The 26,607-nt window shown below is 34.8% G+C and overlaps 1 protein-coding gene and 1 pseudogene across 10 annotated transcripts in view; both read right to left on the reverse strand.

The window, feature by feature from the left end:
- The window catches only part of DLG1 (discs large MAGUK scaffold protein 1), a 272,975-nt gene that overhangs the window by 5,445 nt on the left and 240,923 nt on the right, over positions 1-26,607 (reverse strand). For all 10 annotated transcript variants that reach the window (XM_042956289.1, XM_042956288.1, XM_042956292.1 and 7 more), the window contains 5 exons: positions 25,251-25,292; positions 22,414-22,464; positions 21,167-21,268; positions 20,754-20,926; positions 9,015-9,124 (listed from right to left, as the gene is read on the reverse strand). In XM_042956289.1, the coding sequence (XP_042812223.1) occupies positions 9,015-9,124; positions 20,754-20,926; positions 21,167-21,268; positions 22,414-22,464; positions 25,251-25,292 (478 nt within the window). The remainder of the gene's footprint in view (positions 1-9,014; positions 9,125-20,753; positions 20,927-21,166; positions 21,269-22,413; positions 22,465-25,250; positions 25,293-26,607) is intronic.
- On the reverse strand, positions 11,833-11,933 carry LOC122230818 (annotated as a pseudogene).

Here is a 26,607-nt window from a genome sequence, read left to right on the forward strand (position 1 = left end):
TTTTGCTTATCCATTCATCCACTGATGGGTGCTTAGGTTTCTTCCACATTTTAGTTATTGTGAATAGTGCTACTATAAACATGAGTGTACAAGTACTTCATCAAGGAAGCGGTATATACCCAAAAGTGAAATTGCTGGATCATACGGTAACTCTATTTTTAATGTTGGAGAAATCACCATACTATTTTCCACAGCAGCTGTGCCCTTTTACATTAATTCCCACCAACAGTTTGAGAGTTCCAATTTTTCCATGTCCACGTCAGCAACTTGTTTTTTTGACAATAGCCATCCTAATGCATGTGAGATAGGATCTCATTGTAGTTTTCATCTGCATTTCCTTAATGATTAGTGATGGTAGCATCTTTTCATGTGCTTATCAGCTGTATCTTATTTGGAGAAATGTCTATTCAAGTCCTTTGCTCATTTTTGAATTGAGTTGTCTTCTTTGTTGTTTTAGTTCTCTCTATATAATGGATATTAATCCTTTATTAGATAATATGATTTGCAAATACTTTCTCCCATTCTGTGGATTGCCTTTGTACTCTGTAGATAGTGTCTTTTGATATACAAAACTGTATTATTATATTTTTTAATGTTTATTTTTGAGAGAGACAGAGTGCAAGCAGGGGAGGGCAGAGAGAGAGGGAGACACAGAATCTGAAGCAAGCTCCAGGCTCCGAGCTGCCAGCCAAGAGCCTAACACGGAGCTCGAGCCCACAAACTAGGAGACCACGACCTGAGCTGAAGTCGGATGCTTAACTGACTGAGCCACCCAGGCACCCCTTATTATTATTTTAGAGAGAGCATGAGTCTGTGAGTTGGGGGAGAGCAGAGGGAGAGAGATCTTAAGGACTCATGCCTAGCGTGGAGCCTGACATGGGATGGGGCTCTATCCCACAACCCTGGGATCACAACCTGAGTCAAAATCAAGAGTCAGATGCTCAACTGACTGAGCCACCCAGACGCCCCCAAAATAAAATCTTTTAAAAATAATAAGAGGCGCCTGGGTGGCTCAGTCAGTTGAGCGTCTGACTCTTGATCTTGGCTCAGGTCATGATCTCACAGTTCGTGAGTTTGAGCCAGGTGTCAGGCTCTGTGCTGGCAACACGGAGGCTGCCTCGGATTCTGCCTCTCCCTCTCTCTGCCCCTCCCTTTCTTGTTTTCTCTCTCTCAAAATAAATAAGCTTAGACAAAAAATATTTTATTTTTAAGTAATCTCTACACCAAACATGGGGTTCAAACTCACAACCCTGAGTCACACGTTCCATAGACTGAGCCAGCCAGGTGCCCCGATATACAAAACTTTAAAATATTCATGGAATCGAATCTGCTTTTGTTGTTACCTGTGCCTTTGGTATCAGATCCAATAAATCAATGCCAAATCCAATGTTGTTTTCTTCTAAGAGTTTTACTCTGTTACATTGTTACATTTTACTTTTGTTACATTGGTCATTGATCCATTCTGAGTTAGTTTTTGTATATGGCGTTAGGTAAGGGTCCAACTTCATTCTTTTACATATAGATATCCAGTTTTCCCAGCACCATTTGTTGCAAAGACTGCCCTTTCCCCCACTCAGTGGTTTTGCATCCTTGTCAAAAGTCATATATAGGGCAGTTTACTTCTGACCTCTTTATTCTACTCCATTGGTCTTTCTAATTTCATTTTTTTCCCATCATGATAAGTGTACTCTTTAATCCCCATCCCCTATTTTCTCCATCCCTCTACTCACCTTCCCTCTGGTAACCATTAGTTTGTCCTCTATAGGACAGTTTGTTTCTTGTCTCTTTTTTCCTTTACTCATTTGTTTTGTTTCTTAAATTCCACATATGAGTGAGATCATATGGTATTTCTCTTTCTCTGACTTACTTACTTTCTCTGACATTATACTTTCCAGCTCTATTCATGTTGTTGCAAATGACAAGATTTTTTTTATGGCTGAATAACATTCCACTTTATATACATACCACCTTTTTTTAATCCATTCATCTATTGATGGACACTAGGGCTGCTTATATAGTTTGGCTACTGTAAATAATGCTGCAATAAACATAGGGGTGCACTGGTGCACATATCCCTTTGAATTAGTGTTTTCGTATATTTTGGATAAACACCCAGTAGTGTGATTCTTGGATAATAGGGCAGTTCTGTTTTTAATGTTTTGAGAAACCTCCATACTGTTTCCCACAATGGTTGTACCAATTTGCATTCCCACCAACAGGGCATGAGGGTTCCTTTTTCCTGCACATGATTATCAACACTTGTTTCTTGTTTTTGATTTTAGCCATTCTGACAGGTGTGAGATGATATCTCACTGTAGTTTTGTATTCCATTGGTCTTACATATGTGTTTATACCAACAGCACAAGTTTTGGTTACTGTAGCTTTGCAGAGAATTGTGAAATCAGGAAGTCTGAATCTTCAAGTTTGTTGTTGTTCTTTTAAGACTGTTTTGGCTATCTGGGGTGGGGGGGGAGGGTCTCTTGAGATTTCATATGTATTTTAGTATGGGTTTTTCAATTTCTATTTTTAAAAAATTTTTAATGTTTATTTATTTTTGAGATTGAGAGAGACAGCACAAGTAGGGGAGGGACAGAGACAGAGGGAGACACAGAATCTAAAGCGGGCTCCAGGCTCTGAGCTGTCAGCACAGAGCCCGACGCGGGGCTTGAACCCACGAACTATGAGATTGTGACCTGAGCTAAAGTGGGACACTTAACTGACTGAGCCACCCAGGCACCCTGGGTTTTTCTATTTCTGCCAAAAATGTCATTAAGATTTTGACAGACATTGCACTGAATCTGTAGATCACTTTGGGTAGCACTGACATTTTAACGACATTAAATCTTCTAATCCATGAACATGAGAAGTGTCTCCATTTATTTATATCTTCTTTATTTTCTTTCAGCTATGTTTTGTAGTTTTCACTGTACGTGTTTTTCTTTCATTTCCTTGGTTAATTCTTAAGTATTTTGTTCTTTTTGATGTTATTGTAAATGGAATTGTTTTTGTAATTTCCTTTTCAGATTGTTCATTGTCCACATATAGAAATGTAACTGGTTTTTGTGTTGATTCTGTATGCTGCTACTTTGCTGAATTTATTTATTAGTTCTAATAGTTTTTATGTGCAGTCCTTAGGGTTTTCTACAGATAAGATCATATCATCTGCAAACGGATAATAATTTTATTTCTTCCCTTTCAATTTGGATGCCTTTTATTTTTCTTGCTTAATTCCTCTGGCTAGTATTTCCAGTACCTATGTTGAACAGAAGTGGTAAAAGTAGGCATCCTTGCTTTGTTCCTGCTCTTAGAGAAACAGCTTCCAGTCTTTCACTGTTCAGTATGATGTTTGCTGTGGGTTTTTCACACATGGCTTTTATTATGTAGAGGTAGTTTCCTTCTATTATTTTGTTAAGTGTTCTTAATCATGAAAGGGTATTAAATGCTGCCAAATGTCTTTTTTCCCTTTTTTAAGGTAATCTCTACACCCAAGGTGGGGCTTGAACTCACGACCCTGAGATCAAGAGTCACATGCTGTACCAAATAAGCCAGCCAGATGTCCCTGTCAGATGCCTTTTCTGCACCAACTGAAATGATCATGTGTTTTTTCCTTCATTTTTGTTTCCTTCATTGTGTTGTTATATTATGTTGATTAATTTTCATGTCAAACCACCCTTGTATTCCAGGAATAAAACCACTTGGAAATGGTGTATAATCTTCTTAATATTTTGGTGAGTTCTATTTGCTAGTATTTTGGTGAAGATTTTTGCATCAGTGTTCATAAGAGATACTGGTCTGTAGTTTTCTTGTACTATGTTTCCTTCTCTTGTATTATGTATCTCTTTCTCTTCATTTTTTTGAAACGTTTGAGGAGGATTATTGGCATTAGTTCTCTAAACGTTTGTAAAATTTACCAGGGAAACCACTAGCTCCAGGGGGCTTTTCTTTGTTGGGAGGTTTGATCACTGATTCAATCTCTTTAGCAGTTATAGGTCTATTCACATTTTGTATTTCTTTTTGATTTAGTCTTGGCAGGTTTGTGTTTCTAGGAATTTGTTCATCTAATTTATATAATTTTTTGGTGTACAATTGTTTATAGTACTCTTATAATCCTTTTTATTTCTGTAGAATCACTGTCTTTTTAGATTTTAGGAATTTAAATATTTTTTTCTCCCTTTAGTCCACCTAGCTAACAGGTTGTCCTTTTGTTCTAATAATCAACTTTTGGTTTCACTGATTTTCGCTACTGTTTTTTATTCTTTTGTTAATCTCTGCTCTAATCTTTATTATTTCCTTCCTTTTGTTAGTTTTGAGTATAGATTGTTCTTTTTCTAGGGGTAGGGGCTTGCAACAATGGCTATCTGCCTCCATGTCTGCACTTCCACAACCAGAAGAAGCAATCAGCTATTTGAGCACAATTCTCTAAAATTGGGAGAACCGAATCCTTATTGCCCACCACCTTGGCCCCCACAAACTGCTCAAGGAAGGCATGTGTGGCCCTGCTATGGGGTGAAGGTGGGGATATGGGTAGCTGCTACCAGGTTAAAAGCTGAGATTAACAAAAATGAACCATTCAAAACTTCCCCTAGAAGCTGCAAGCCTTCAAGACTGCTGCATTTCAGAGTAGTTACTTCTGACAGATTCTGTTAAGTCCAATTGCTCTCTAGGTGGGGAAGTGTATTCCTGGTGGTTCCTACTCTACCTTCTCTCTAGCTCCAACACTGGTTAATTTTTAAATGTTTACCTAACCTTGCATTCTTGAATAAATCCAACTTGGTGGTTATATTTTATCTTATTAAAAAAAATTAACTGTTGAACTCAATTTGTTTATATTTTGGTAAGGATTTTTCCATCTATATTCATGTTAAGACTGGCTTATCAGAATTCATTTCCTTATCATATTCATTTATTTTACATAAAATTAATTGAAGAATCTGGGTAAGATCTGTATTACTAAGCTTTGGCAGAATTTAGTAAGTCCTGTTGGCCTAGTGTTTTATTTCTGGGAAGGTTTTTCATAAAAAAGTTAAGTTCTTTAGTAAGTTTAGGACTAGCTTTTCTATTTTTTTTTTCCTTTTCTATTTCTTAAGACTTTTTTGAAGTTTTTTTAAAGTATAACCTTCAAACATAGAAGACAATCGTAAATATATAGCTTGATGAATTTTTACCAACTTACACTTACCTGTGTATCATCTAGTACCTAGATCAAGATACAGAATATTATACCAGCAATCCAAAATTTGGATGTGCTCTTTCCAGTCACCTACCTACCCTCAGAGTAACCTCCATTTGACTTATAAAGCAATGATTAAGTTTGGAATCACAGAATATGTATAAATACACACATATATGTGTACACACACACACACACATATACACACATATGTATACACACACATACATATATATATATATACACACATATGTATATATATGTGTGTGTGTGTGTGTGTATGTCTGGATTTTTTTACTCAAAATATATTTATGAGATTCTTCTATACTTTTGTGTGCAGTTGGGAGATTGCTCATTCTCATTACTGTAGAATATTTCATTGTGTGAATTTATGTATTCACTGAGACATTTGGATAATGTTTTTGGTTATTTTCAACAGTTCTTCTGTCAGCAATATAGTACATGTCTTTGGTGAACACATGTAAACATTTCTGTTGAGTATATACAGTTTTAGGAGATACTGTAAACAGTTTACCAATGTGGATATGCCAATTGATAACTCCTTATCAGTGCAATGAGTTTCATTTGTTCCATATCCTTGCTAATGATTGATGTTTTCTGTCTTTTTTTTTTTTTTAAGCTATTTTGGTGTGGGGGCTAGTATATGACATTATGGTTTTTTTTTTTTTTAAGTAGGCTCCATGCCCAATGTGGGGCTTGAACTCAGGACCCTGAGAACAAGACCGCATGCTCTACCAATGGAGCCAGCCAGGTACCCCAAGGTTATTTATTTATTTACTTATTTATTTATTAAGTTCTATTTATTTTGAGAGAGAGCAAGAGAAAACAGAGTGCATGTGTGCGTGCATAAACCAGAGGGGGTTGCAAAGAGGAGAGACAGGATCCCAACCCAAGCAGGCTCTGCACCATCAGCGCAGAGCCTGATGTGGGGCTCAAACTCAGGAACCATGAAATCATGATTCCTGAGCCAAGGTCAAGTTGGACACTTAATCAACTGTGCTGCCCAGGCACCCCACAACATTATGGTTTTAATTTGCATTTCCATGTTTAATTGAGCACCATTTCTTATGTTTATTTATTATTTGGATATACCCTTTTGTGAAGTGTCCAAGTTCTTTGATCATTTTATTTGATGCGTAGTAATATTTCCATTTTCATTCCTGGTATTATTTATGCCTTCTTTATTTTCTTTTTTTAACCTCTGTTATTAATGGCTTATAATATTTTTAAAGAAAACATTTTTCATTTTGGTGACCCTGTTTACCATGTTTGTTTTCTATTTCATTACATTTCTACCTTCTTTGGGTTTCACTTTTTTTTTCTAATTTCTCAAAACTTTAGATTTTTAATATCTATTTGATTTCCTATATTCTTTCCTAATATTTAAGGCTGTGGATTTTCCATTATTAAGGCTATTGCATTTTCCAAGTTCATTCACTTGACAATTTCATTACCATTTAGTTCAAAATATTTATTAACTTATGCTGTGATTTCTTCTTTGGCCCATCCAGAAGTACAATGCTTAATTTCCAAATACATGGGAATTTTCTAGTGATATTTTAATTATTGATTTCTATTTTAATTTCACCATGGTCAGACAATGTTTGTTTCCAATCACTGAAATTTGTGGCTTAGCATATGATTAGGCTTGGTAACTGTTCTATGTGTACTGAAAATTAATGTGTAAATTCTTCAGATACTGAATGCAATGTTTTTTACATATGTCAGTTAGGTAAGGTTTTTACTTTGTGCTGTTCTATATCCATACTGATTTTTTGTTTTATTATTCTATTACTTCCTGACTGACATGTTAAGTTCTCCCACTATGATTCTGTATTTTTTTCTTTTATAGTTATCAATTTATGCTTTACATATTTTGAGACTATATTATTAAGTATAAATGTATGTATGAATATACCTTCCTGATTGGGTTAACCTTTCATTTTTACAAAATGTCCATCTTTATCTCTAGTAATGATTTCTTGCCTTTAGGTATATGCTGATAGCAATATAAACCAGCTTACTTTTGGTTAATGTTTGCATGGTATATCTTTTTTCTAGTCTCTCACTTTCAGCTTTTCCATAGCCTAATATCTAAGGTGTGTCTTATGAAAGCAACATGTAGTTGATGGGTATCATAATACACGATTTTAAAATATGGCACCTTGGCCTGCTGAATATTTTAAGCTTAAAGGAATTTGAAAGATGGCAGGTATATGAAGGACTCTGATCTTCCCCAAGGCGGGTCAAAATCCTTATGTGAGAGGTGGTATTCTTACACTTGGAGGAAATAGGCACCCTTATCTCCAAAGATGGAGGGATACTGAGAGGAATTTGAACAAAAAGGCCTTGATAAATTTCCCTAGTTTGCTATTCTTAGCTCATATTCTTTGGTACTGTGACATTTTCCCATGACTGTCCATTTGTCATCAAACCTAGTATAAAAATGCTCAGGTTTAACTGTTTCTTTGGGTCTTCCTTTACTTATGAATGCTCCCATGTCACATAAAAGTTGAATTTAATAAATTTTGTATGTTACTCTTTCGTTACAGAGGTCCAAGTGAAAACCTAGTAGAGGGAAAAGAAATTTTTTCCTCTCCTACAAATCAGCATATAGTTATTTATTTTTACTTCCACCATTCTGACAATCTTTGTATTTAAAAAATTAAAAAAAAATGTTTATTTATTTTTGATGGGGAGAGAGACAGAGTCTGAGAGGGGTAAGGGCAGAAGAGAGGGAGACACAGAATCTGAAGCAGGATCCAGGCTCTGAGCTGTCAGCATGGAACCAGATACAGGGTTTGAACTCACAAGCTGTGAGATCATGACCTAAGCTGAAGTAAGAAGCTTAACCGACTGAGCCACCCAGGTGCCCCACAATCTTTGTATTTTAATCAGACCACTTAGTCTAGCATTAAGTTAATGAAAAATGTACTTGGGTTCATTTAAAGCATCTTACTGTCTGGGGTGCGTGGGCAGTTCAGTTGGTTAAGTGTCTGACTCTTGATTTTGGCTCAGGTCATAATCTTGAGGTTGTGGGACTGAGCCCTGCATTGGGCTCTGCACTGAGCATGGAGCCTGCTTGGGAATTCTCTCTCTCTCCCTCTCTCTTTCTGCCCCTCCCCCTGCTTGTGCTTGCTCACTTTCTCTCTCAAAATAAATAAATAAACTTAAAAAAAAAAATAAAGGTGGTGCCTGGGTGGCTCAGTTGGTTAAGCATCCGACTTTGGCTCAGGTCATGATCTCCTGGTTCGTGAGTTCAAGCCCTGCATTGGGCTCTGGGCTGACCGCTTGGAGTCTGGAGCCTGCTTTGGATTCTGTGTCTCCCTCTCTCTCTGCCCCTCCCCAGCTCGCTCTATCTCAAAAATAAACAAACATTAAAAAAAAAAAAGGCATCTCAGTGTCTGTATCCTTGTCCCATCTGTTCTGTTTCTATTTGCTCTTTCCTATCTTCTTTTAGTTTTATTTACATTTGATTTCTGCCCTCTATTATAAATAGGTATACATTATTTTATCTTTTTAGTGGTTACCCAGAACTACACTGCCCCATTCAGTACTTATTAGCCACATGTGACCATTCAGACTTAAAATTCTAATACATATTACCTTATACTTTAGTATATTAATGTTGATGATGATGATAGGTATGTTACAGAACGCTTATTTAATCCTCACAATAACCATATGAGGAGGGTATATACTACTATTTCCATCTTACAGATAAGGGAACGGAGACACAGGGAAGATAAGTAAATTACCCAATATAATAAGTAACAGACTGGATTTGTACTTAGAGACTCGTGCCTGAGGCATTTACACTTACATGATATTTTCCATGGATTTGGGTTTAATAAAAATGGAGATTGGGTAAAGTTGTGCAATCTGTAATCTCTTTATGGCATTTCCAGAGACATCGAGGATACAATGTTTGCCCTAAAATAGAGGAAATAAAGAAGAAAAACAAGTGAACTAAGTATTTTCAATCATTTCAAAGGTACATTTCCTACAGGTACAAAATATGGATTATGGTATGTTTGGATCCTGTTCACTTTAAGCAAACTTGTCATTTCTGTTAGCAAATTTCAGAGGGGAAATGAAGACAATGAATGATGACTATGAATAATTAATTTTCCATTTTCAAATATTACATTTAAAAAGGAATGAAAATACAGTTCCCTTACTCCTAGCTTTCATAGATTGGTCTCCAAATGGCAACCAATATGGGGTTCCTAACTTATTTTACCAAGAAAAATAAAACACCCTAAACACCTAATAAACCACCTTACTACAACCACCATTTCATAAAACAATACATAATCAACAAGAGGGAAAATACCTAAAATGAAGAAGAATCTTTAAAACTGAATAAATTGAAATTTATAAAACCTTATATACCACTAATTTATTTCTCATTTTATTGGGGACTTTAACACAAACTGGCAACTGGGGACCCCACTTCTGGATTTAAGACACTTTTCTGAAAATGCTTAAATTCACTTACAAAGGCCATTTGGATTTTTAATAAAGATGAGTGTGTTCATGTTAAATAGGGTAGTAATCATAACTTATCAAATAGATTTTATTGTATTTTAAATTACATACTGCCTTATCATGCATTTTATAATCTAAGGGCTTAAGTGTACTTCAATAAACAATTTCAATTTAGTAGGAATATTTAAAATAAAAAATTTAATACTGTATAAGACTTCAAACATATAGAAAATAATAGACACAGGGAACCTGGGTGGCTTAGTTGATTAAGCGTCTGACTTTTGACTTCAGCTCAAGTTATGATTTCACGGTTTGTGAGTTTGAGCCGCACGTTGGACTGTGCTGATAGTGTGGAGCCTGCTTGGGATTCTGTCTCTCTCCCCTTCTCTCTGCCCCTCTACTGCCTGCATGCGTGCTCTCTCTTAAAAAATACTCAAAAAAAAAAAAAATTAAAAAAAAAAGAAAATAATACACACATATGTACCCACTATTTTTATTAGACATTAATATTTTATGTGATTGCTCAGGAATTTAAAAAATGCTATGCTGAAACATTAACATTCTATCATGTTTGCTTTATTTTATTCCTCTCTATATACATACAAAACAATTTGAGAGTAAATTGCAGACATAATACTTCACCCCCTATTTCCTAAAAACAATGACATCTCTTATATAATCACAGTACAATTTCAGTTGGCCATCTAATGTCCTTTAGTACAAAAGAAAAAAAAGTTCCTGGTTCAGGATCCAATCCAAGATCATACATTGCATTTGGTTGTAATGTCTCTTTAGTCTGTCAATCTGGCATAGTTCTTCAGTCTTTGTCTTCCACGATCTTGATATTTTTGAAGAGTACAGATTATTTTCTTTTTTCAAAGAATATGCCTCAACCCTGGTGTACCTGATATTTCCCATGCTACACATTTTGGCAGGAATACCACAGAAGTGATGCTGTATCCTTCTCAATTCATCATATCAAGAGGCATATAATATCTATTTGTCCCATTACTACGCTAGTGATGTTAATTTTGATCACTTGTTTAAGGTTTTATCTGCCACGTTCATTATAAAATTACAATTTTTTTCCTTTGTAACTGGTAAGTATTTTGGGGAGGATTTGTTGAGATGTAAATACCCTGTTTCTCATAAGATATTAATTCACTCACTAATTTTAGCAAACACTGATAGTTCTTGTTTGAACTATTATTATGAACAATTATTACCATGGTGGTTGTCCAGGGAGATCTCCCAATATCATCATTCTTCCTATCTTAATTAGATATTCTAATGTTAAGGCAAAGCTTTCCCTTCTATCAGTTTACTTATTTATTCATGTACTTATTGGTACCGTTATGGATTCTTGGATCCTTATTCTTTTTTATTTTAACTTGTTTTATTTTTTATTTTTTTAAATTTACATCCAAATTAGCATATAGTGCAACAATGATTTCAGGAGTAGATTCCTTAGTGCCCGTTACCCATTTAGCCCACGCCCCCCCCACAACCCCTCCCATAACCCTCAGTTTGTTCTCCATGTTTATTAGTCTCCTCCGTCTTGTTCCCCTCCCTGTTTTTATATTATTTTTGTTTCCCTTCCCTTATGTTCATCTGTTTTGTCTCTTAAAGTCCTCATATGAGTGAAGTCATATGATTTTTGTCTCTGACTGACTAATTTGACTTAGCATAATACCCTCCAGTTCCATCCACGTAGTTGCAAATGGCAAGATTTCATTCTTTTTGATTGCCAGGTAATACTCCATTGCGCGCGCGCGCGCGCACACACACACACACACACACACACACACACACACACACAGTACATCTTCTTTATCCATTCATTCATTGATGGACATTTGGGCTCTTTCCATACTTTGGCTATTGTTGATAGTGCTGCTATAAACATGGGGGTGCATGTGTCCCTTCGAAACAGCACATCTGTATCTCTTGGATAAATGCCTAGTAGTGCAATTGCTGGGTCGCAGGGTAGCTCTCTTTTTAGTTTTTTGAGGAACCTCCATACTGTTTTCCAGAGTGGCTGCACCAGCTTGGATTCCCACTTATTTTATTCTTTATGTTATAATTAGTTATAACCATTTAAACATTTTGGCCACTTGGGGGCTCCACAGGCTGGCTTCTGTGTCTTTTTGACATATCCATATTATTCTTTGTGTGATATCCTTGAGCAGGAGCCATGCTAATCTTCTCTGTATACTTCTAATTTTAGTATATGTGCAGCCGAAGTGAGCACCACATCTTAATTTTATATACGGATAACCTTACTCTAGTTTTTTTTAAGTGACTTTCATTTTATAATTGTCTTTAATTTTATAATACTTTATAATTTATTTTACAAAATAAATTTTATGATAGATTTTGTATGGTTTCCCAGGTATACTACTATCTGAAAATCTAGCTAGTTTTACTTTCCCCCCAGTTCTATGCCTCTAATTGATTTCTCTGGTCTAACAGCATTGACTAATGCCTCAAGTACAATGAATACCTTGGGTACAACGTTGAATAGTAGTGGAGATAATAGACATCCTTGCTTTGTTCTTCAACATAATGGAATTTCCTCGTATTTTGCCTTGTATTTTTCCCATTAAATATTTAAAAGTAAGAATATGTATCCATCCATTCATCCATCTAAATCTCTTTTTACAGCTTTTAAAAATTTATTTATCTCTACACCCCACGTGGAAGTTGAACTCATGACCTGGAAATCAAGAGTCACATGCTCTTTTGACTGAGTCAGCCAAGTGCCCCATCTCCTTTTCCTTTTTAAAAGTAACACCAATCTCTGTATTTTTAAGTTTTTCTTCCCCCTGGTAAGGTACTGAATTCTACCAAAAGATTTTTAGGCATCTGGAAATTTTTGATTTTTCTCTTTAGATCTGTGGTAGATTATATTGATGAATTTCCTAACTTTGAGCTGACCTTAAATTTCTTTAATCCCATTTGGTTATGGTGTATTAGTTTTGCAACGTGCTATGGGATTCTGTTTCCTAAAATATTTAATGTTTTTGCATTAGTATTTGTGATATTGGTCTATGATTTTTTTCTGTCTCTAGCTGGCTTAGATATCAATATTATACTTGCTTCATAAAAAGAATGCTCTTGAACAGTTTGTAGAGCTCTAGAACAGTCTAACCTTTGGGATTAGATAGAATTCTCCTGTGAAGCCATCTGTGCCTGGTGCTCTTTGTGGGTGGGGTAGTTCCTTGATAATGTGCTCTATTTCTTCTAAAGAAAGCTTTCCATTTCTGACAGGTCAATTTTGGTATACCATAGTTTTCTAAAAAAATTTCCATTGCAACCAAGTTTTTTCCCCCTCGTGTTTCTTTATTTTGACAGAGAGAGAAATAGAGACTGATCAGGGGAGGGGCAGAGAAAGAGGGACACAGAATCTCAAGCAGGTTCTTCACTGTCAGCACAGAGCCTGATGCGGGGCTTGAACTCACGAACTGTGAGATCATGACCTGAGCTGAAATCAAGAGTCGGACGCTTAACCAACTGAGCCACCGAGGCGCCCTGCAACCAAGTTTGAAATTCATTTATATACAGACACCTGCATGGCTCAGTTGGTCCAACTCTTGGTTTTGGCTCAGGTCATTATCTCATGGTTTCATGAGTTTGATCCCCACATCAGGCTCTGTGTTGGCAGTGCAGAACCTACTTGGGATTTTCTCTCTCTCCCTCTCTGTCTCTGCCCCTCCACCACTTGTGCTTTCTCTGTCTCTCAAAATAAACAAACTTAAAAAATATTATTTATATACAGATATAGAAAGTAGTCTTGTGATTTCCTCTTATTTCAATGGTATATTCCCTTGTCATTTCCTGTTTCTATTACTTGTTATTTTTCTTCTTAAAAAATTCAGGTCAACTCATGGTTTGTCTATTGTGTTAACTTTTTCTAGATTTTCTACTTTTCTATTTTCTACCTTAAATTCTTAAAAAAATTTTTTATTAATTACTTTTATTGTAAAAAAGAATATATGTGAGTTGACAATTCAGGAAGGATATAGTAGGGGTGCATGGGTGAGCATGGGCTCAGTCAGTTAAGTGTCCCATTCTTGATCTCAGCTCAGGTCATGATCTCAATTCGTGAGAACCACTGGTCTGCTGTTATTAGAGATTATCGTTGTATGGACGTATGTTCTCTTTTCTCCAGAAGTGGATCATACGGTAGGTGTATGTTTAAACTCTTTTTCAAAGTGGTTGTATCATTTTATTTTCTCACCCAGCAAAGTCTATGAGAGTTCCGATTGCTCTATAGCTCTGTCAAAGCTTGGTAATTCTGATGGGTGTGTAGTGGCACCTAATTATGGTTTCAATTTGCATTTCCCTAATGACTGATTATGATGGATGTCTTTTCATGTTTTTATTGGCCATTTGTATATCTTCTTTAGAGAAATGTCTTTTTAAATACTTTGCCCATTAGAAAATTTTTTTATATACTAGATTGAACAAAGAGTAGTAATTATGAAAAAGTAACTAAAATGTATGAGGAGACTAAAGGAAGATAGGGGTTACTTTGGTTAAATTTGTTTGTAAAAATTCAACTTGGCCTTGACTCCCTGTCTGTGGTGATGAGAATGTTCTTTTCCTCCAGATGCAGGGGAGGGTCTGTTACATATGGGAGTTTTATCTCCTGTTTTCAGGAGGAAAAGGGGAAATCATTGTGCCTTTCTTACACCTGTTGTTTTTCAAGTGCCTTTAGCTCAAAATAGTCAATATATCAAACTGGCGTATTTTGGGGTGGAATATTCTGAGCCCACTCTAAGCCCTGTGTTACCCTCGGTCTCACTCTGGGGAACTCAGATGGGCTTTAGAATTGGTGTACAAGGTGATGGTAACAGCCTGTGGTGGGGTGTGTGGGGTGTGGTGGGGTCAAAATGTGCACAAGAGTAAAACCAACTCAAAACTCTACCTTTGTATCAATGGTTACCAGAGGGGAGGTGGGTATGTGGGTGGGTGAAATAGGTGAGGGGATTAAAGAGCACACTTACCACGATGAGCATGGAGTAATGTATGGAATTGTTGAATTACCATATTGTACCCCTGAAGCTAATATAACACTGTATGTTATCAATACTGGAATTAAAATAAAAAACTTAATAAAAATAAATAAATAACATAAAAAAAAGAAAACTTTTTTAAAATTCGAGGGGGGGAAGGGGAAAGAGGGAACAGGGGAAAGGGGGAGGGGGGGGAGAGGGAGAGGGTGGGGAGACAGAAAGGGGGGGGGAGAGAGAGAGAGAGAGAGAGAGAGAGAGAGAGAGACAGACAGACAGACAACAGTGAAGGGGCAGGGAGAAGAAGAGACAGAATCCCAAGGAGGCTCGGGCCTTATCAGCACAGAGCCTGACATGAAGCTTGACCCTACCAACTGTGAGATCATGACCTGAGCTGAAACTGAGAATCTGATTCTCAACTGACTGAGCCACCAAGGTGCCCCAATAGTTTGCCCATTTTTAAATTGGGTTGTCTTTATTATTGTAAGAGTTCTTTACATGTTCTGGATAAAAGTCTTTCATGAGATGAAAATATATGTATGATTTGAAAGTATTTTCTCCTACTATATGACTTGTCTTTTTATTCCTTTAACAGTGTTTTTTAGGAGCAGAAGTTTTAATTTTGATGAAATCCAATTTGTCATTATTTTCTTTTATGGATTGTGTTTTTGCTATACTATCTTAGAAACCTTTGCCAAAACCAGTCATTAAGATTCTTCTCCAATGTTTTCTTCAACAAGGTTTATATTTTTAGGGTTTACATTTATAATCTATTTTTAGTTAATTTTTGTATATGATATGAGGCATGGCTAGTCAATTGCTCCAGCACCATTTGTTGAAAAGACAATCCCTTTCTCCACTGATCTGCTGTTGTACTTTTGTCCACAGTTGCCCATATATATATGGGTCCATTTAAGAATTCTCTACTATGTCCTGATCTACTTGTATGTCTTCATGCCACTACCACAGTATCTTGATTACTGTATTTTTATAAGTCTCAAAACACACAGTGTGAGTCCTTCATCTCGGATTTTTTTCGAAGTTGTTTTGGCTATTCTAGATTTTTGCATTTCCTATAAGCTTTACAATTAGCATGTTATTTTCTACAAAAAGGTCTGCTTAGAATTTTTTATTAAAATGTTTTTAATGTTTATTTATTTTTGACAGAGAGAGAGAGAGAGAGAGAGAGAGAATGAATATGAATATGAATATGAATATGAAGCAGGCTCCAGGCTCTTAGCTGTCAGCACAGAGCCTGATGTGGGGCCTTGAACCAACCACCCACAAATCATGATCAGAGCTGAAGTCGGAGGCTTAACCAACTGAGCCATCCAGATGCCCCTACTCAGATTTTGATTGGAGTTGTACTGAGTCTACAAGCTCAATTTAGAGGTAACTGACATCTACATAATATGAAGTCTTAGAAACCATGAACATAGTGTATTGCTCCACTTATTTAGGTCTTTAATTCTCTCAGCAATGCTTTGTGGTTCTTAGTGTACTGATCTATAAATCTTGTGTCAGATTTATTTCTAAGTATTTAATATTTTTCGAGACTACTATAAGTAATGTTTTTCACAATTTCAACTTACGTGTGGTTTAAGTACATAGGATTTGTATAATGAATGATACTGTACCCTTCATTCTTGCTCAACTTATTTTTTAAAAATGTTTATTTTTGAGAGAGAGAGTGGGCATGCATGTGTGAGCAGGGGAGGGGCAGAGAGAGACAGAGAGAGAGAGAGAGAGAGAGAGAGAGAGAGAGAGAGAGAGAGAATCTTAAGCAGGCTCCTAGCAGTCAGGGCAGCGCATGACATGGGGCTTGAACCCACGAACTGTGAGATCATGACCTGAGCTTAAATCAAGGGTTGCACGCTTAACTGACTGAGCCACCCAGGCATCCCTGTTGCTAAATTTACTAATTCTAGTAGTTTTTTGGGGGTAAATTCTATCAGACTTTTTACATAGACAATCATGTCATCTGCAAATGAACACAATTTTACTTCTTCCTCTCCAAACTGAACAACTTTTATTTCTTCTTTTGACTTATTGCACAGGCTAGGACTTCTAGCATAATGCTGAAAACAAGTGGTAAAAATAGATATCCTTGACATGTTTCTGATGGGTGTTGGATTTTGTCAAATGCTTTTCTTTAACTCTGGAGATAATTTTATGATTTTCCTTTCTTAGGAAAAAAAGGAACCATAAGTTCCTTTTTAATATGGTGAGTTACACTAACTGATTTTCTAGTATTTACCTTCTATTCACTGCATAAATCCTACTTGGCAGTGGCATATTATCCTTTTTATATATTAAGATTCAACTTGCTAAAATTTTGCTTAGCATTTCTGTAGATATGTTCCTAAGAAATATTGGTCTGTAGTTTTTTTGTAATGTGTTTTCAGATTTAGAAATTTAGGTAATGTTGGACTCACAGAACGAATTGGACAGTACTCCCTCTTTTTAAATTTTATGGTAAAAATGGGTATGAATTCTTCCTTAAATGTTTGGTAGAATTTATTAGTGAAGCCACATGGAACTGGAGATTTTTGTGTGTGTGACTTTCAAATGTAAATCAATCTCTTTAGAGCATATATGACTATTCAAATGATATATTTCTTAAGTAAGCTTAAGTAGTTTATTTCTTTCAAGGAATTTATCCATTTCTTTTTTTTTTTTTTTAATTTTTTAATGTTTATTTATTTCTGAGACAGAGAGAGACACAGCATCAGTGGGGGAGGGGCAGAGAGAGAGGGAGACACAGAATCAGAAGCAGCCTCTAGGCTCTGAGTTGTCAGCACACAGCCTGATACGGGGCTCCAACTCACAAACTGTGAGATCATGACCTGAGCTGAAGTTCGTCGCTCAACCGACTGAGCCACCCAGGCATCCCTGAATTTATCCATTTCAACTAAATTGTTGAACTGAGTGGTATAAAGTTGTTCCTAATATTCTTTGATTTTCCTTTTAATATTTATAAATTGTCATCTCTCCCATTTCTGTTTTTTTCTTTTATACACCAGTGTTTATTATTATTATTCTTTAAGCAAGATAGTATAATATAGTGTTTTTAGTTTAGTTTTAATTTTGTGAGATGGTTTTATTTTTAAAATTTTTTTAATATATGAAATTTATTGTCAAACTGGTTTCCATACAACACCCAGTGCTCATCCCAAAAGATGCCCTCTTCAATACCCATCACCTACCCTCCCCTCCCTCCCACGCCGCATCAACCCTCAGTTTGTTCTCAGTCTTTAAGAGTCTCTTATGCTTTGGCTCTCTCTCACTTTAACCTCTCTCTTTTTTTGTTTCCTTCCCCTCCCCCATGGGTTTCTGTTAAGTTTCTCAGGATCCACATAAGAGTGAAACCATATGGTATCTGTCTTTCTCTGTATGGCTTATTTCACTTAGCATCACACTCTCCGGTTCCATCCACGTTGCTACAAAGGGCCATATTTCATTCTTTCTCATTGCCATGTAGTACTCCATTGTGTATATAAACCACAATTTCTTTATCCATTCATCAGTTGATGGACATTTAGGCTCTTTCCATATCTTGGCTATTGCTGAGAGTGCTGCTATAAACATTGGGGTACAAGTGCCCCTATGCATCAGTACTCCTGTATCCCTTGATCTCTCCCATTTCTGATATTGATAATTTGTCTTTTCTCTTTTTCTGATCAGATTAAACATTTATTAATGACTCTGATCTTCTCAAAGAACCAATTTTGGGTTTCATCGATTGGGTTTCATCGATTATTGCTTTTTGTTTTCTTTTTCTGTTTTCCTCTATGATTTTTATTATTTCCTTCCTTCTGCCTATCATATAATTTTTGTTTTTATTTTTACTATGCCCTCCCTTTCTCTCTTTCTAGTCTTTTACTTATTCTTATTTATTTACTTATTCTTATTTATTTTTGTTTGGAAAAGTTTTTAAGGCTGTGAATTTTCTTGTGATCACTTTTAAATGTATCCCATGGATTCTGATATGTACTGTTGTCGTTATTAAGAAAACTTATAATTTCATTTTGTATTTTCTCTTTCATGTAATAGTTAACAGGTAGTTTTAAAATTTCTAGTTGGGTGGGCCTTACTGTTTTTGATTTTCTCATCATTTATAGCTTTACTGCATTGTGATCAGAGCATAACTTGTAATATTCTTACTTTACGGAACTTTCTAATATTTTCTTCTCTACATGGCTTGCACAAGAAATAGCTTGCTGTGACTTGGTGCTTACTTTTCCATTTGTCAGTAATTTGAAGTTTGGACATTATCTTTCAGTTAGGGTGAGGATGTGGTTTTTTACATTTTTAAAGAATTTAGAAGAAATATAACATCATGAATAAAGCTAAAGCTATAATTTTCTTCCCTTTCCTCCCAAAGGAAAACCAGTGAATAGTGGCTTATGTATATTCCTGAAATACGTGTGTATGATTCCCATCCATGTTTTTATGTTTACTAAGTATGTATCCAAAAACCATACAGGCTGTTTCATGTTATTTTAAAATTTATGTAGATAGTATCATACTGTATGTCTTCTTTGCAACTTCACAGTCATTATATTTTGAGATTTATTAATGTAGTTACACCTCACTAGTGAATATTCTAGTTTATTCACTCTAGCTGTTGTATCCCACTGCATAAATAAGTTAACTATCCATTTTCCTTTTTTTTAATTATTAAAAAAATTTTTTATGCTTATTTATTTTTGAGAGAGAGAGCGAGAGCAAGCAGGGAGGGGCAGAGAGAGGGGGAGACACAGAATCTGAAGTAGGCTTCAGGCTCTGAGCTGTCAGCACAAAGCCCAACACGGAGCTTAAACTCACAGACTGTGAGATCATGACCTGAGTCAAAGTCAGACGCTTAACCTAGTGAGCTACCCAGGCACCTCACCATTTCCCTTTGTTGATTCCAATTTTTCACTATTATAAAGAGCTATGAACATTCTTATACATAATCATCATAAGTAAATTTCTACTTAGATACCAAGAAGTATATTTTTGAGTCACAGGGTACAAGCATTTATTTAGGTATTGCCAAACTCTTCTCAAAAGAAGTTCTATTAATTTATAATCCACTAAAAATATCTAAGATTTCTATTTTCCCAAATTCTTGGCATCACTGGACATTTCCATTTAAAAAATTTTAAAAACTAATCAGAGTTAACCAAGCCTCTTATAAAAAAGAGTAGTATTTACAGATGGAAAACTGAGATGCTGAATTACTGCTTTATGTTTTACAGGTATTCCATTACCGAGTCTTAAACCACTAATTTTAAAGGTATAAAATAATTTATTGATGTTTACTTTCTAGGTCCAAATAGTAATTTGAGCATAGCAGTTTGTCTGGAATACACTGTTTTGGCTTTACCATAAAACTGCTTTAACTCAATGTTAATATATCATCAGACTACATCATCATCTGAAGGATGCTTTCAGAAAATCTGTTGCTGTTACAGAGCTGCTGAGCATTTTTTACACTGTTGTTAATTAAATATGACTATTCGGGAGAAATTTTTATTTCGTCTTAGTACAAGAACAACTATACTTAAACATCTGGTTCATTGTTATTAATGAACATTGCTAGTCTTAGTTCTTTAATTATGCTAGACATTTGGAAAGCTATTGCCAAATACAAGGTCTATGTATAGCAAATGTATAGGACCTTATAAGAACAACCTCCCTTCTTAGATTCATGTTACCATTTCTGTCCTCATTTTCTTTGTTGATCTTCCTTACCTACTTTATGTATTTTTCTAAGTCATCTAAAATTAAGTATTTAGCTGAATTCATAATATTAAAATGATCAATGCTACAATATTTAGCCTATACTTTTTCAAAAATATGAATTAGAAGTTTCTATCCCATCATTCTTTTATACTGTCAAAGGCACATCTGATTAGAAACTATATTCTCGAATTGCTCTGGTACGTTTTTTTTTTAAGTTTTTATTTTTAAGTAATCTCTACATCTAACATAGAGCTTGAACTTATAACCCTGAGATCAAGAGTCACCTGCTTTACCGACTGAGCCAGCCAGGTGCCCATGGTGCTTACCTTTTCTGCTACTTCCCGCACAGACTGGACACTTGTTCCATACAGATGGTTATTATACTGGCCAGCTTCAATAAATTTATGCTCCTGGATATCTTTTTCCATCTGCTCTCTTGAAGTCACAAAATGATAATCTCTTCCATCTACCTCATAGTCTCGTTTTGGTCTAGTTGTATCTTTAAAAGAAAATAACTTGAAGTGTTTAGTATTAACAAACATAACAAATCCATTTTCTCTTAAATAATGTTTTGTTAAGTTTAACACAACAGCAATTAATTGAAACTTAAAAAGGGACAATATGGAGGAATAACTGATAACTTAGTATAAACCATTAAAAACGGTAATGTTTGCTTTTACGACACATGGTGACAAAATGTTAAGAACAATAATTAAGAATATTTATGTGGCTTACTTACGAGGAACACATGATCCAAATTTGTCAGGAAATTCAGAGATCAAGTCATCATTTATCCTGTCTTTCATAGGTCCCAATATGATCACTGGTCGAGTATAATTAACTGTAAAGATAAACTGCATGTTAAAAGGAATAAACACTCAACAAACATCAATGTATTTCACCAGAGAATAAAAATATCTTTAAATGTTATAAAGAATATTTTTTTCTTTCTCCATCAATGATGCTTAACTTGCTAGTTTATACACTTTTCAGATCTTAAACTTAAGTTAATCTCCCATTAGAAGTCATAAACTTGGCAATTCAACCAAGTTAAATTCAGAATTTAGCAGATAGTGTTTCTCTACAATGCTAGTATCATCTCATTACAAATGAGAAAACACCAGTTTAGTGTTTACTGATCCTTTCTGAAGTAGGAATTGTTAGGAAGCAGATCAAAGAAGGGCAAAAAAGAAACTGGGTGTAAGAAGTGATATAATTACAGGAGTAATCTAGAAAGATGATTTAATAGAAGTGGATTATACCTTACACTGGATTGTAAAGGATTATGCTAAAAGCAGGGAGATTGATAGGATCAGAATTATGGTAGGAGGGATGAAAAGAAGGTTATAAATAAGGAAGATAATGAGAGAAGGATAAATAGGACCTAGAAACTGACTGGACAAGGGAGATGAAAACAGAGAAAGATCAAAGATGTTTACAAAATTTTGAACAAGGGTCACTGAAGGACAGTGACCCTATCATAAACACTGGAAAGAAGCTGCTTAGAAAATAAAATAGCGGGGCGCCTGGGTGGCTCAGTCGGTTAAGCATCCGACTTCAACTTAGGTCACGATCTCACGGTCCGTGAGTTCGAGCCCCACATCGGGCTCTGGGCTGATGGCCCAGAGCCTGGAGCCTGCTTCCGATTCTGTGTCTCCCTCTCTCTCTGCTCCTCCCCCGTTCATGCTCTGTCTCTCTCTGTCTCAAAAATAAATAAACGTTAAAAAAAAAAAAATTAAAAAAAAAAAAATAAATAAATAAAAAGAAAATAAAATAGCAATATAAAACAGCTAATACAAAATGACTAAATTCTAACACTGTAAACTAAACCACACTTCACAAGATACATATATAGCAAATTTCTATATTTATAGAAAAAATATAGCAAAATTCTAATAAACATTATTTTGAGGTGTAAGTTAGCCTATTTTCCAAAGTAAGAAGTATATTTTTCTATTAGATTATAAATCAACAGACTTCACAAACCTTCTTGTTGATTCACTGGCTCATAAGATAAGACATATTCTTCTTGACCACCTATTAGAAAGTTGAAATACAGATGAGAAAATCTATTAAGATAACTAATGCTAATTTAATTCGTCATACATAACATATAAATTGCTGGCACTTTCCTGAGAAAACAGCAAAGATGTACTTTGTGAATTATTTCCGGCAAGATTTAGTAAAAAAAAAAAAAAAAAAAAGTGGCAAATTATAAAGTCATAAGTTTGATAAATGTAAAAACAAAGTATAAATGTGCTATTTAACAACTACTTTTCTGTTATTCTGTGTTTTAAACTATCATTAGATCTATTTAAAATCTTATTTGTGATGTCAAGCATGTGATATTAATTTTTATTCAGAAGCTGAGAACTATTAAGTCTCTTAAAGATTAACTTTTTAAAGAACAGTTCTACATATATGCATATTTATGCAATTTACTGCTATTAAGAATATGTTGTTCTTTTGGTCCCACCAGATACAATATTTAACAGGATATATTTATTTTTTTATAATTATGATTATAATAAAAAATTTAATATAAAGGTAAAACTATAGTCAGTATTTTACTGGTAAAAAAAATTCACTAATTGTTCTAATAATTCATTTATTCAATTAAAAATATAACATTTATGGGGCACCTGGGTGGCTCAGTCAGTTAAGCATCTGACTTTGGCTCAGGTCATAATCTTGCGGTTTTTGGGTTCGAGCCCTGCGTCAGGCTCTGTGCTGAAAGCTCGAAGCCTGGAGCCTGCTTCTGATTCTGTGCCTCCTCCTTTCTGCCCCTCCCCCACTCATGCTTGTGTCTGTCTGTCTCTCTCTCTCTCTCTCTCTCTCTCTCTCTCTCTCAGAAATAAACATTAAAAAAGTGAAAAAATAATATATATATAACATTTAAAGTGAGTTTAGCGGTGCCTGTGTGGCTCAGCTGGTTGAGTGTCCCAACTCTTGATTTTGGATCAGGTCATAATCCTGGGGTTGTGGGATCAAGCTCCATGTCTGGCTCCACGCTCTGTGTGGAGATGCTTAAGATGCCCTCCCTTTGTCTCCCTGCCCCTCTCCCATGCTATAATTAAAAAAAAAAAAAAAAAAAAGAAAAACAATATTAAAACAAAAAAATGAGTTTAAAAAAGCTTTAGATAAGGGTACTCCCTTCTACTACTAGATGGGATGCTGCTCAATTCATGAATTGCTTAATAAAGCCAATTAAAAAAAAAAGCTTTAACTAAAACTAAATCCTTCCCTTCTAACTATGAATCACATAGACAGAAAATATATTTTGCTTTGATTTGAATTCAGAAGTTAAATCCTTTAAGATTAAAGGCTTAGAGCTTAAGAATATCCTCAATAAAAAAAAGTCTACAAATTATATCTTCACTCAGCAAAATGAACTAAAGAGAGAGTTAAAAATTCCTGGGATTCTTAGCACACATACACACACACACACACACACACACACACACACACACACACACACACACGTATAGAAAACAAACTAGGAAGGACTGTTACTTCAAGCAGTTCAATAAAAACAATCAATGTTGTATAATATATTTGAGGATATTCCCCTTGATTATCAAGATTCTATAGCAACCTTTTCATTAAATTTGTCACTGGTTTATATTACATGTATGCAGCTGTAGAGCTTTTAAATTCATATACTGGCTTTAAAAGTATATTTCACTGCTTTAAAAGTGTATTTCACTGTTTTATTTATTATCATAATGTATAAAATACATACTTACAAGCTGCTTTTTAAAGTACTGTAAAACATGGTTTATATATTAGCAAAAACATGCAATTTGAATATTCCACACCTAACAATTCATGCAAATGGTGAGACAGACAGTATATACTTTCATTACCTCTTTTTAGACTAGAAAGCTACTCAACTGCTCTATGGTGAGTTCTGATTACACATTAATAAAACACTAATAAGAAATCACATTCCCATACCAAAAAAAAGAAAATTGTTATGTAACTATTATGCAAAAAATAACAACCAATGAAATGAATGAGGGTTAAAAGTATATATTGTCAACATGAAAAAATATCAGAGACTGATATTAACAGGATGGACCTTTTGAGCAGCCATACTCATCTGTAATCAAGATTACTTTCACATTAGACAGCAGTAAAAAAAAAAAAGTTAGAAAAGCAATTTTAATTTTTACGGTACCACAACTGATAAATTCATGCACTCCCCCTGTTACTCCCATGCCCAAATCTGTTAAAAAAAACTTCACATGCTTGCATAGTTCACTTAGCAATATGATACCAAGAATGTAACACAGTACACCAGAAAGTAATCAGTATTATTGTTTGAGCAACTGTTGAAAAATTTTCCTTCATCGTGTATGTTCACCAGATGCTGGTAATAAATAATAACTTAACCCAGAACAGTTAACCCAGAACTGGTGACAAAGAATAAAAAAGGACATAAAGCTAACAAAAATTTAGCATTACTTAAAAACATTTTAATGCTCATATTAAAAACAAAATTACTAAAGAAAATGGCAAAATACAAGTTTATCCCTCATTTAACCAGATTTTTTTCTTGTAAAAGATACATACATATAAGTGTACTGTGCATACAAATAGTACTGTTTGTAAAAAGGATTTTAGAATTTTATAAATTTTTGGAAATTATCTGTTGTACATATAGGACTTTATTTCTGAAGTACAGACTTTTACTTGGCTCTCCCTGATTTTAAAGTATTACGCATCTGATTTTGTTTTTAGAACACATCACTAAGGCAAAAACTCCCAAAGGGTATGTATTACTTGTGATTACAAAAGAACAAGTAACTTAAAACACTTACGGTAACTACTTTCACTATCGCTGGCATTAGAAGTTATATGCTCTGAAATTGCAGGACAATGGAAAAAATAAAGAAAAGTGTCATGAGTTTAAAAAAAGCAAATTATCAAGATAAACACAAGATGACATTACAAAATATTGCGATATAAATCACATACTCCATTTTTAAAAGTCATTTTTGATTTTCCTTGAAAATTTTGTTTTTTTCAAATAAGTATGAATTAGGAAGGAAAAAAAAACCTGTAATTAAGGAAAATGCTCCATTTTTGTACAACACAGATTACAAACAAAATCTATGACAAATATCAAGTAGAATATGACAAAGAGGGCAAAGTGATCCTAGTCCAAATGTAGACACAGAACCCAAAAAGAGAAAAGTTGTATTTGACCAAACAGATGGCCATTTTAATGAAGGAATGTCTTAAAAAAGAAATGATCTTGCTTTTAGTTCAGCTTCTTTCTTGTTCCTGTAGAGAAATGAAAATCCATGTTTTTGAGATCATATAAAGCATTTTAGATGTCATAGATTCAGATGCCTCAAAAAAAAGTCAAATGGAAGGGAATTCTAGAAAGTAGGACTTGTATTTTAAAATAGACTAGTGTTTCTGAGAAATGCGGTTTTGATAAAACTGACAATGGCTGCTTTGCAATCAAAAGATAAAGCAAATACACCTACTCGCAAATTGCCTGGCCTCTCCTTGAGAGTGACCTCATTTCATAACTTGATTGTTCAGTAAACACCAGGCACTCTTCCCATGCAAATGTAATTTTGAATGTTCTCTCAGTAAGTATCTCCCATGAATTAAAAAAAAGTAATTTTATTTATAAAATTAAAAAACAAAATTTTCCACAGGAGAGAGGGAAATCTAAATTTCTTATGTGAAGCACGGGAAAACATTTTTAAAGGATAAGAAAAGAGCTGGAAGAGAAATATCTGCTGTATCATACCACGTAAAATCAAGAGGCACTACTGAAAACTTCAGAGAATGGTAGAATTTAAGACTTAAAATAAGATAACAGTTCTTGAACTACTGTCACATTGAAAATTACGTCTGTTATTCTAACCTGCAAAGACAAGGTATAATTTTCTTTCTTCCTTTTATAATTGCAGTACAGTTGACATACAATGTTGTGTTAGTTTCAGGTACAAGGACATAACTTCCTTCTTATTATATATATTTTAAATACAGCAGGACATTAAAAATTATAAGTAAAATCAAATAATATATGACAAGCATATGTAAAATGTTTTTTAAAAGTTTATATTTAAAAATTCCTTCTCTTGTAATACAAGTCAAAACCACACTGAGATACCACCTCACACCAGTCAGAGTGGCTAAAATTAACAACTCAGGAAA

Source organism: Panthera tigris, chromosome C2 (assembly GCF_018350195.1).
Source record: "Panthera tigris isolate Pti1 chromosome C2, P.tigris_Pti1_mat1.1, whole genome shotgun sequence".
NCBI lineage: Eukaryota > Metazoa > Chordata > Mammalia > Carnivora > Felidae > Panthera > Panthera tigris.